Source organism: Panthera leo, chromosome D3 (genome assembly GCF_018350215.1).
Source record: "Panthera leo isolate Ple1 chromosome D3, P.leo_Ple1_pat1.1, whole genome shotgun sequence".
In the NCBI taxonomy this organism is placed as follows: domain Eukaryota; kingdom Metazoa; phylum Chordata; class Mammalia; order Carnivora; family Felidae; genus Panthera; species Panthera leo.
Window position 1 is genome coordinate 13,626,448 of NC_056690.1, and position 12,190 is coordinate 13,638,637.

At 44.8% G+C, this 12,190-nt stretch overlaps 1 protein-coding gene across 1 annotated transcript in view; it reads left to right on the plus strand.

Annotated features, from left to right (window-relative positions):
• The window catches only part of FBXW8 (F-box and WD repeat domain containing 8), a 118,478-nt gene that overhangs the window by 75,254 nt on the left and 31,034 nt on the right, over positions 1-12,190 (plus strand). Inside the window, exons 6-7 of the mRNA XM_042909566.1 lie at positions 3,221-3,417; positions 6,353-6,559. Of these exons, the coding sequence (XP_042765500.1) occupies positions 3,221-3,417; positions 6,353-6,559 (404 nt within the window). The remainder of the gene's footprint in view (positions 1-3,220; positions 3,418-6,352; positions 6,560-12,190) is intronic.

The window sequence follows — 12,190 nt, forward strand, 5'->3', positions numbered from 1 at the left end:
GGAATTTGCACTCTTAGTAGATTGTAAACATGCTTTTACAACATGGCAGGCCTTCTGGAACACACGAAAGGTAAAAACGATTGGCCTATTTCCAGCCTTTTGTGTGGCTTTTCCCCTTTCGTCTGTCCAACAGTCCTGTGCGGTAGGTGATGTTATCTTCCGTTTTGTAGATGAGGAGACGGGCCCACAGCTTAAAGTAACTTGCCCAAGACCTTCTGCTAGCAAGTGGTAGAGGTGGATTTGAACTCAAATAGCCACAGACTGTTACTTCTGTACGATCACTTCTCAGGGAACTTTGAAAAATAAAATCAGTGGGAATTGGAGCAGGACGTCATCCAGTAATTATTTTCTTGGGTACGTATTGGCAGGGAAAGAAGTGGGTGGGAATGATAAAAAGAATTTGGTAAGAAGAAGAAAGGCACCCCAGGTACAGAAAAGTTTCTGTTTCTGAGAGAAGAGTGTAAGTTCCTGTAGACAGACTGCTTCTCACACTTGAGCGTCCATCCCCAGAGTTTCTGTTGCCCCCAGATCTGCATTTCTAACAAGCCCCCAGGTGATGCTGCAGCTGCTGGGGCTTCTGGTCTGAAGGCCACTCGGAAAACTTGGATATCATGCTGTGGACCATTTGAGAAAGGGGGAGACACACAGCCAGTGTGTGTAAGAGGAATTCATCGGGGGAGCAGCATCCAGGGAGCTGGAGAGAGAAGGGTGTGTAGGTAGATCAAGGTTTTCAGCAAGTGGAGGATAGTTAAGCTCACGTTTTATAATGATGGAAAGTAAAGCATCAGTGCTCACCGCGGCCGAAGAGGGTGGTGTGAGGAAGGATGTAAAATACGGGTTAGTGGCTGTTTTCAGATCTTGCTGGCACCTAGAACAGTGCCCCGTATATAACATGCTCAGTAATTTTCTGCCTGATATCTCACGCTTGCTAGAATGGCTGTCGTCAAAGACCAGGGATGACAGATGCTGGTGAGGATGTGGAGAGAAAGGAGCCCTCGTGCATTGTCGGTGGGGATGTAAATTTGTGCAACCACTGGAAAACGGTATGGAGGTTCCCCAAAAAATGAAATCTAGAACTCTGGATTTCATAGGGTCCAGCAATCCTACTTCTGGGTATATGTCCAAAGGAGATGAAGTCACTGTCCCGAAGGACCGTCTGCACCCCACGTGCACTGCAGCATTAGCATTATTCATGACAGCCAAGACGTGGAAACAGCGTGAGTGTCCATTGACAGTTGAACACATAAAGAAATTGTGGCATACGTGTCCAACGGAATACTATTCGGCCGTGAAAATTCCGCTATTGGCAACAACATGGGTGAACCTTGAGGGCGTCATGCTAAGTGAAATAAGTCCGAGGAGAAACAAATGCTGTATGATCTCACTTATGTGTGGAATCTAAAAACAAACAAACAAACGAAACCCTCAGAAACAGAGAACAGATTTGTGATTCCTGGGGACGGAGGTGTGGGAAAAATCAGTGAAGGTGGTCAAAAGGTGTCCAAGCTTCCAGTTAGAAGATAAGTTCTGGGATCTAACTTACAACATGATGACCACAGTTAATACCATACCGTGTATTTGAAAGTTGCTAAGAGAGTAGATTTTAAAAGTGCTCATTCTAAGGAAAAAGAAATTTGTTAACTGTGTGAGGTGATGGCTATTAACTAATAATGTACTATGGTAATCATTTTACAGTATGTGCATATATCAGACTGTTGTGTCGTACAACTTATATTATGTCAACTATAATCAATAAAACTGGGAAAGATTATTTGTTGCATGAATGGACAAGAGAATGAATTAGCGCCATATGTTCAAAATATTCAGCAATTGCTGTGTGTCCTGCTATTGTTAAGTTTGTCTCATAAAAACATTTTATAAAATTTATCTTTTTAGTAAAAATAATTTTAGGGAAAATCTTCAGAATAGACAAGTGGATATATAGTAAAATGCCCTCCTACTCTTGTCCCTTCTCTTTGGTTTCTTTCCTTCAATGCCAAGCACTGGTAACAGTTTCTTGTGTATCCTTCCATACATGAGGATAGTCTGTGTATACGTTTGTGTGTGTGTGTGTGTAAATTTTTTAAAACACGAAAGTAGTATAACCTGCTATACCACTACTCTGTCCTTCACTTTTCTCATTTAATAATATATTTTGTTGATCTTTCAGATAGCTTATGTATAAGTCTGACACAGTCTTTTTAACTCCTCATTTTATTTAAATTTCAAACTGTGGTGCACATTTAGATAGCTTCTAATCTTTTGACATAATGAAAAACATTTCAGCGACTATCCTATAGACATTCGTAATTTGCTACGTATCATCAAATTGCCTCCCAAGTTGGGTGAATTAGTTTATATCTCCACCAACAATTTAAGATAGAGCCTAGGGTGCCTGGGTGGCTTTGTCAGTGAAGCATCTGACTCAGTCAGTTTTGGCTCAGGTCATGATCTCATGGTTTGGTCGGGCCCCAGGTCGGGCTCTCTGCACTGACAGCGTGGGGCCTGCTTGGGATTCTCTCTCCCTACCCCCCCCCCCCCACTCTCTCTGCCCCTCTCCCCCCTCAAAATAAATAAGCATTTAAAAAAATAGAGCCTATTTCCCTATAGCCTCAACAACAAAATGTTTTATGAAATTTTTCATCTTTGTCAATTTGATGGATGAAAAATAATATTCTGTTACCGTTTTTGTGTTTTTCTTTTTTTTTTAGTGTTTTATTTTTTCTTAAAGAGAGAGCGCGTGCACTTGCCCGTGAACGGGGGAGGGGGGGCAGGGGGGGCAGAGCAAGAGAGGGACACAGAATCTGAAGCAGGCTCCAGGCTCTGAGCTGTCAGCACAGAGCCCGATGCAGGGCTCGAATGCATGAACCATGGAATCATGACCTGAGTTGAAGTCAGATGCTCAGCCGACTGAGCCACCCAGGCGCCCCCGTTTTTGTATTTTTCTAATTGTGAGTGAATTTTTGCATTTTTCTTACGTTTGTACATCAGTTGTATTTCTTTTACTGTGACCAGCATGCTCTTGTCCTTTGCTCGCTTTCCAATTGCTTTTTTTTTCCTTATTGGACCTTAGAAGCTCATTGTTAAGGAAATCGGCCCAGTGTTGTATGTGATGCAAATTTGTCATTTACCTTTTAACTTTCTTTATATTGCATGATTACTTTATAATTGTGCGTTTTAAGCGAATCTAAAATTACCTGCGCTGTTTTTCTCTACGTAGGGTTTCTTAATATCTGGGATCTAAGGACCGGAAAGTATCCCATCCATCGTTTCGAGCATGACGCAAGAATACAGGCACTAGCCCTCAGCCAGGAAGATGCAACGGTTGCCACAGCTTCCGCTTTTGATGTTGTAATGTTGCGCCCCAACGACGAGGGCTACTGGCAAATCGCGGCAGAGTTCGAAGTTCAGAAACTGGTGAGCTTCTTAGCCCAGTCACTTGATTCTCCATTCTTAGAACCTCTGGGTCCGATCAAACAGATAGTAATGATGTCGGCAGCTCCCATTCCCTCGGGCTTCCTGGGGGCCTTACATTTCCAGATCTCACTGCAGCCTTGCAAAATAGGTAGATAGTATTCTTTTTCCCCATTTACCAAAAAGCCAGTAGAGGCTGAGAGCAGTGTATCGGCTTGCCCCGGATCTCAGAGCTAGGAAGCTGAGATTCAGACCTCGGGGCTGACCTCCTGGCCAGGGGTTTCTCGTCACTGTGGTCCTCAGCCTCCTTCACCTAAAATGAGATGTTCGCCTCTGGGAATGTGAGCTCGGTTTCTGGCCTGTCATGTCCGTGAAAATGATGAAAATGAATTCAGTGGTACCTTCCCAGTCCATATGGGAGGGAAGATTTCCGTCCTACACTTTCTTCCGCCTCAGATTTTCTCACCTGGAATTAAGAGTAACTCCTGAGTGAAAACAAGTTGAAGTCAGTGTTAATTGGGGAGCCGAGTTCCAGGATGTCATGCGTGAAGCTCAGCCGACCTGAAGCATTCTTTACGGCAAGCTTATCTCCATACTCAGTTACACGTGAGCCTCCACTTTTATACGGTGGGAGGTGATTCTGCGGTAAGAAGGAAGTGCTCCAATCTGCGCTAAGTTTGGATTTAATGTAAACAAACTCGATTTGGGCGCTAGTAGAGTGAGCAGAAAGGCCAGTGTTGAATAACGAATTGGTGGTCTGATCCGGAACAGATCCTGTTTTTCTGCCTTTTCCCCCTGGTGGAGATCTTGTTAGCCTTGAGTAACTAAAAAGCCATGATGTCAGCACTTCGCCTGCATAAGCTTCTTGTCCCTCTAATGACCAGTTTCTGCCCTGTGGGTGGTGTTCCCCCCAAGCCGTCTGATGCTCCTCTCGGGGGTTTTACTAGAAAAATGTGAAGGACCATCTTCCTTTGTTCTCAAAACTACCGTAGGGCTTATTATTTGGTCTCTGCCTAAAGAACATTCTAGACCAGCAATAATTATATGAATGCAGACAGTTACTTAAGATGTGAGTTGCTCCGTAGAGTGTAAATCCTGCCTTGGCAATAAAGTGGCATCCTGGCACCCGCTGGAAGCTTTTTGAAGGAGTTTACAGCTTCTGGCAAATGGCACCACCACAGTCAGTCTGAGCCTCTTGGTCTGTCAGAAGTCCAACAATAAAGTGAAACTAAACAGCTAGGCTGAGGATGTTAATTTTAGGGAAATAAGAAATGACTTTTAGAATGGGGGGGGAGAGGAAGCAAGCCACGACTGCTTGGCAGCATAGGCCTCATTTCTCATCTCGGATGAGGGGCTGCCGGGCCTCCCTGAAAAAGGTGCCCCCTGGCCCGGCCCTGCGGGCCACTTTTGTCTTCCCAGGTGGGCTCCCCGAATCACAATGGCCATCTTCCCTGGGTTGCAGCACTGGCCTAGCCCTTCCGTCCTTCCTTTGTGATGAGTCCTCAGCTGGGCAGGTTGGGGGGGGGGGGAGGGCAGCACTCACACTCACACTCTTGGGCCCGAGGATTAACAGCAGAGGCCCCGGGATGTATACTGTCCCTCCAGCTCCTCTGGACAGTCCTTAGGATTCAGGCTTTTGAACTCGTTTGGCTTCTTGTCAGGGCCACGCTGTCCTTTCATGCGGTGGTTTTCACGATTTCACAGTGTGGCACACCTGCTTTTGTATGCTGAGATTTTACTCAAGGAGGTGAAAACCTGGTGTGAAATGTGCTCGGGAGAAATGTGCCACTTAGGGACGTAGAAAAGCAAGTGATGCCTGAAGGGAGCACCTCGCTGCCGTGCAGATCAGAGGCAGCGGTCGCGCTAATGCGGTCAGGAGTACCGTGGCGGGGGTATCGTACCCTCGATGACCTGGAAACCAGCAGAGGACGGATAACGCCGCTCTTTTTAGCCTTTTAGCTGCACATTTCTGGTACCTGCACAAATGCTAAAATGTGAATTTTGCTAATTGGGAACCGAGGGGATTTGATTCAGTTTCTTGTAAAAAAAGAAAACAAGGAAACTTAATACTTTGAATAGTTCTTATACTCTCATGTTTCAGAATTTAAAAGGCAGTAAGGTTTGTGGGAGAAATCTCTCTTCCACCCCATCCAAGAACTCTGTTCCCTCTTTGCAGGCAGCCGCCCTTAGCAGATTTATGCTAGCACAAGCCACGCACACCGTGTTCCCTCTGCCCCCCTCCACGCACGTTAGTGCGCCGTGAATCCTGCTACTCCCCTTCCTTGCTTTTTGTCCCCAAATTTATCTTGGAGATGATTCCACTTTGTATCATGCTTTTTTCTGTGACTACATGGTATTCCTGTTAATTAGCCCCTTAGTAAGGCATGTGTAGTAGGTGTTTCCAGTTTTTAGCTATGACAGCATCGTGCTACAGCAGGTAACCTTGTATGCAGTTGTGTGTGTGTGTGTGTGTGTTTACTTGTAAGTAAATTCCTAGGACTGACTTGCTGGTTCAGTGTGTATGTGTGTTTGACATCGTGGTAAGTATTGCCAGATTTCCCTCTAGAGAAGTTGGACTAGATTACATCCCACCAACCATAAGTGGGATCCACAAATATGGTTGTCTCCCCTCTACTTCCAGACCGGTGTCCTATCAGGCTAATGGATTTTACTGCTGTGACTGGTAAAAATGGTGTCTCTGTGAATTTTTACTTCGTATTTCTCTTATTAGGAACATACTGTGTTTCTTTTACAAAGAGCATCTCTTTATTAGTGTAGGAACTGTGTTCTCCTTTCCTATGAACTGTTTCTTTGCCCATCTTTTTCTGTTAGGTCGCTGGTCTTAGTGACCTGTGGGAGGCATCGTGTGTTTTTTGACCAAGTAAGGATGAGCTGGAGGTGAGACCTGACAGACTGTGTAACTCTTCCCCGTTCACAGGTTGACTACCTTGAAATCGTTCCAGATACCGGAAGGTATCCTGTGGCAGTGGCCACAGCTGGAGATCTGGTATACCTGCTGAAAGCTGAAGACTCTGCCAGAACCCTCCATTACGTCTATGGCCAGCCGGTCACATGTCTGGATGTCTCAGCCAACCAGGCTGCTTTTGGTGTGAAGAGTCTGGGATGGGTATACGAAGGAAACAAGGTACAGAAATAGTAAGGTGTACAATCAACGAAAAAGAACGTCGATTTTTATTTTTTAGAAGGCAATTAAAAAATTAAGGCTCTCTGATATTATATATTTTTAAGATGTATTCAGACCATTCAGACCATATACATTTAGCATGGTAAAAAAAAAAAAAAACAGACCCTGAAGCTCTTCTAAAGGATGTAAAATGGAAAGTAATTGTCTCCTTTCTCCTCCCTTCCCCCAGCCCCATTCCACAGAAGAAACTAAGCATTTTTTAGGTATCAAGAAAAATTTAATGAGTTTAGAAGTACATTTATGCACCAAAAACCGTATTTGTGGAAATGCGATTGTAGTATACATGTGTTCTGTACCCAACATTTTTATTCAGTAATAAGCCTTGGAGGGCATTCCACGTCACCACATACCATGCTCCGTCTCGCTAGGATTCTGGCGTAGGCTTACAACCCATGGTCTGTGTATCTAGCCCCCTCACTGGTGGGCATTTAGGTCACTTTCACTGTCTCGGCAATTACAGGCAGTGCTACGATGCATATTGCAACTCTCGCGAGTCCTTGTGTGGTCGATCTCTGGGATAGATTCCCGGCGGTTGTGTTGCCTGGGCAGAAGGTATACACTCAGGATGGTGGTAAGGGTTGCAGCAAGATTTGCATTCTCACCAGTAGTGCATAAAAGTGCCTTCTGATAATCCTTGAGCCAGAATTAAGGAGACAAGTTTGTAATCGAAATTCTTTGCATGATGACTAAATTTTATCACTACCTAGCATTTTACTAGCCTGACTGTAAGCCAAGTAGTTAGTCTTAAACTTGATTTATAGAACTCTTTCTCTTCCAGTGGAATCGGGAGAAAGGGATTCAGTTTTTTATTTTGTTTTGCTTTGTTTTTCTCCAATTTTCCTGCTCTTGACCCTGCTGCCTATGGGTACAGTCCCTGGGAAGGAACTTCCCTGAGCCAGCGGCTCCTCTGACAGCACCCTTCTCCTTCGAGAAGGAAGCCCTTCTCCACAGAGCAGCACAGGAGCTGGAGGCGCCGACTCTGGATGCACACGGCCCGAGTTTCAGTACCAGCTCGGTAGTAACCTCCCGCCCTGTGTGACCTTAAGCAGGTGGCTTAACCCTCTTCATGCCCCAGGGAGTTCAGAACAGTGGCTACTTGGTAAAATTGTAGGGTTAAATGAAAACCTGTCTGTAAAGCTTTAAGCGTGGTGCCTGGCGAGCGAGCATCACCATCACGGCGCTTTTATTTCCTCCCCTCATAGTTAAATCTGGCCTCTGGTTGTGGTTTTTACATACTGTTTCCCCTTTGTGTAGCCCCCTGTAAGGTCAGATCTCATTCGTTTAGATGTTCACTGGTTTTGCAACTTAGTAAGTGCTCAAAGAATTGAAGCATCCTGGATTCCACGGACCTCTTCTTCGTTCAGGAAGAGGCAATAAAGTGGCAGAAAATATGTGTGGCTTATTGTAACCTCACTGTGACAACGGACTCCCTTTGTGCTCAAGTTGGCCTGTTTTGTTGGAGCACATTCACAGCTTAGCTGGCGAGATAGACGATGATAGAATTGTGCTGTGCCTTCCTAGGAAGTGGGGGAGGGGACCACAGTTGGTGTCCTAAGGCAGTTTCCTTTCTCGGGCTTTGAGAACACCTTCTTTTCTGGTCCCCACTGAGCTCATTTGTTGAGAGAAGAGAGACTGTTTGCTTTCTGACTTTTCATCCATCATACTTTCAGGCTTTGGTTCTCATTTATTTCTCAAGTTCTCGGCGTAGTGAGATGATAGTTATATTTAGCACTAGCCTGGTTTAAATTTGTCATACTTTAATAAATTTTTCATAAACAGGCCCTCTTTCTCTTTGGCTTACGTGAGTGGATATATTTGAGAAACCAGCAAAGGGGCAGAGTGTTGAGCTCAAATTTAGACCGGGTGCATCCTTTCAACATCAATGTAAGAAAGTGCTGTTTGGGATGCCTTTTGGGTTTTTCAACCCAGTTAAAAGCATTGATTATAAGAATCAGCTGATTAATCTATTCATTTTATGAAAATCCATTTTTAAAAGTTTCTAGTCCCTCAAATAAGTGATTACCCGGTATTTTTCATCGGGGTTTTAAAATGAAGAGTGGAAATAAATTTGCTACAAGAGCGTGTTTAACAACCTCTTCGAAATCTGACGGTAGCATTAGTCATCCAAATATTTTGTGAGTGCGGCTTCAAACCCTCCATCACTTGTGTGGGTGGAGAGTCGGTTGTTGTTCGTAGTTTGGTAATAACTTTGCATGGGGCTGTTTCTCCGACATGAGTGCCGCCCACGGGAACGTGAGGGAAGCCAGGCTTTCCCTATGAAACTTCCCTCATTTTTGAGGAGGCAGCACTTTCCGTCTGATTGCGTTTAATGGATTGTCTGCTTCCTGAGAAAAACCTGCATTTAGGAATTGAAATTGTCATGTGATATCTCTGTGTGAATTAAGCCATGTTATGGGTGACGCTGTGAGATTTTAGTGTCCTCCTGCTATCCTATATCGTACTATCATAATTCCCAAACAGTCTCATGGGCGATGCTCGGTGTCACCGTGCTTGTGAGTACCATGTTTTGGCTACATCTGTGCTGTGGCCCGGCCGCATGTGGCCCAGCACGTTTTATTAGGTTGATGCGAGACCATTACCGGTAGAGTTTGCCTGGAGCTATATACACAGGGGGGTTTGTGTCTGTGCCTCTGGCCTGTATATTTAGGATTCAGATGAAAGCTTTATGAGAACAGAGAGTTTGGTTTATCTTCGTTTTTACTGATACAGAACTGGGGTTTAGTTATAATCCGTTATTGGTTAACTGTGATCAAAGCGGACAGTGAAGTCCAGATACTGACACAGAATTTGAGTCAGCAACCAGAATTTCCCTAACCTGTAGAAGTATCCCAGAGGCGTTATTTTTGTTTAGCAGAACATCCTTGCACCGCATGATGATCACATTAGCATTTTATAGGCACCACAGCTGTCTGAGCATCAAGTAATAACGGTTCAAATCCATCCATTCACACATCTAGCCAGCCAGCCGGACGTGTGTTCGGCACGGAGAGTTACAGAACACCAGTCGTGTTCCTGGCATTGGAGCTTGACAACGGCATTCTGCATAGACTTCAACAAATTGGCACTTGTCAAGAGCCTAGCCCTCTTACTACACGTAGTCTCCTAAGGCAGTGAAACACAGAACATAGCAGAAATGTATTTAGTCTTAAGAAGAGGCTTGTAGGAGCCTCTGGGTGGCTCAGTTGGTTGAGTGTCCAACTCTTAATTTCGGCTCAGGCCGTGATCTCACAGTCGTAAGATTGAGCCCCGCTGCATGGGATTCTCTCTCTCTCTCTCTGCCCCTCTGCCACTCACGTGCTCTCTCAAAACAAATAAGCTTTTTAAAAAATTAAAAAGAAAAGGCTTGTAAACACAGCTGGTTGTTCAGCTATTTCCGGCTCAGGTAGGAGGGTTCGGAGAGAGAGAGAGTAGTGTCCCAGTACATCTTGGTTTGCCTGTGTGCAAGGATCCCCAGACTTAGGGGTTCCAGAGTTTTGATACCGCCTTCTTGGGCTCTTACCTTCATTGGCATCGATGACCTGAAAGGTAGCCATTGCCAAGTGACTGAAGGAAAAAAGATGTGGTTGTGATTACTCTGGCCTCTCCATCATGCTGCCGTGTAAAAATCAGTGTCACCTCTGTTAACATCCCTCTAAAATTTGTTTGTATGTCTCACATTTCCTGACTCTGTCAAAAATACTTCCTCTGTGAGAATGGTATTTATGATACCATATTATCTTTATTAATTCTTTTGCTGCTTGAATTAAATTTTGCTCTCAGAGGTAGAGGGTTAGAAGATAGAATTGCCTCATTTAAGAGCATTATGTTGATGATGAGCCTCATGCCTCATAAAGGAAAGAGAGAGACCCACTTAGGGCTCTTAGCGTCATTCTATGTATTTGGACATATTTCCTAATTTAGTTCTGAAGTACTTGGCATTCGATGGCAGATTGTATTAAGCAGCATGCGGCGCGCATCCTAATCAGGGAGATGCGAGTGAAGTAATCCAGAAGGCTGGGATATGTTTGACAAGGACGCTTGCTTGGCCCTGCTGCCTCAGCTTACATCACGCTGGAAAATAATTGCTAACGTCTCCTATGATAATCATTCCCTGTACGTGGACGTGAAAAGACTCTGGATTGGTTGCTTGTACTCATCACAAGTTGAAATATCTGTCTGAGAGAGCCTTCGGAATCAGAAACACAGCGCCTGTGGATTCGGGCGCTGCTCTCCCATACCTACACCAGAATAGGACGTCCATTTTTTGCTCAAGGTTCTATTGCAGAGAATAAAAGCTTGGTATTTCACAAGCAGGATGACTGATTTATTTATTTTTTTTTTTTTTTTTTTTCAACGTTTATTTTTGGGACAGAGAGAGACAGAGCATGAACGGGGGAGGGACAGAGAGAGAGGGAGACACAGAATCGGAAACAGGCTCCAGGCTCTGAGCCATCAGCCCAGAGCCTGACGCGGGGCTCGAACTCACGGACCGTGAGATCGTGACCTGGCCGAAGTCGGACGCTTAACCGACTGCGCCACCCAGGCGCCCCAATGACTGATTTAAAATTTAAAGTTCACAAAGTAAATGGCCAATTTTCTTTTCACTCTCACCTTGAAAGCTTTAACTATATCTGTATGTTTTGTTCTTGGAGAAATTTAAGAAAATAGCTCTTGAAGACCAGTTTTCTGGGTTCCCGAGTGAGGCTGACCATCATTTTTGCTGTTGCGGTTGCGGCCGTTGTTAATGACTGCTTATCGCACACATACCTTAAAGCTGAATTTCTGACCAGCACTGGAAACAGATGAATCACACATGACATCTACATGGGGGGTTACAGCCTTGCGGGCCTTACCAACAACTTAGCAACCTAAAGGTGGTTTTCACCTCATCAAAATGGACCCGAGGCCCTGTGGGGGCCCTCTTCCTGATGTTGTTGAATTTCAGGGTAATGAAAAGTTCTACAGATAAATAGAGGATGATTGGACCTTCAAATGCAAAAAAAGAAAAGAAAAAAAAAAGAAAAAGAAAAACCAAAAAGCACCCAAATGCATTTTGGACACGTTTTAGTATTAAAATGGTGTCAGGAGGTGATATAATTGTTCTATATTGTTAATAATAATACATGTCGTGAAAGCCTTGGAGCACCTCCCTAGCCCTGGGGTTTCTCAGGACAGAGCACAGAACCTCTGACTTTAGAGACCTTCGAGACTGCCTCTGATATCCTGTGCAGCCATGGCAGGTGATTCTGCATTTCTTGGGAGTACTGCTGCTCACGGAAGCTAAGAGGGCTTGAGGGTCTCTAGCGGTCCTGAATCACTGCTGAGAGGGAGTGACAAAGTCGGAGAAAGGAAGTACAGGGGAAAGTGTTTTCAGCTCCATTCAAGAAGCTCTGTAACCACTGGGGACTCAGCAAGGGTTCTGGAGTCAGTTACACCTTAGGTGGGTCACTTGCACGCCTCAGGCTCCCCGTTTAGAAAGGGAAAAGACCTGGCAAAGGCAGGTGGTGGGCTTTGCACATGGCTGGTGCTCAGCACTTGTCAGTTTCCTCCTTGGCCTCCCCCCCTCCCCCC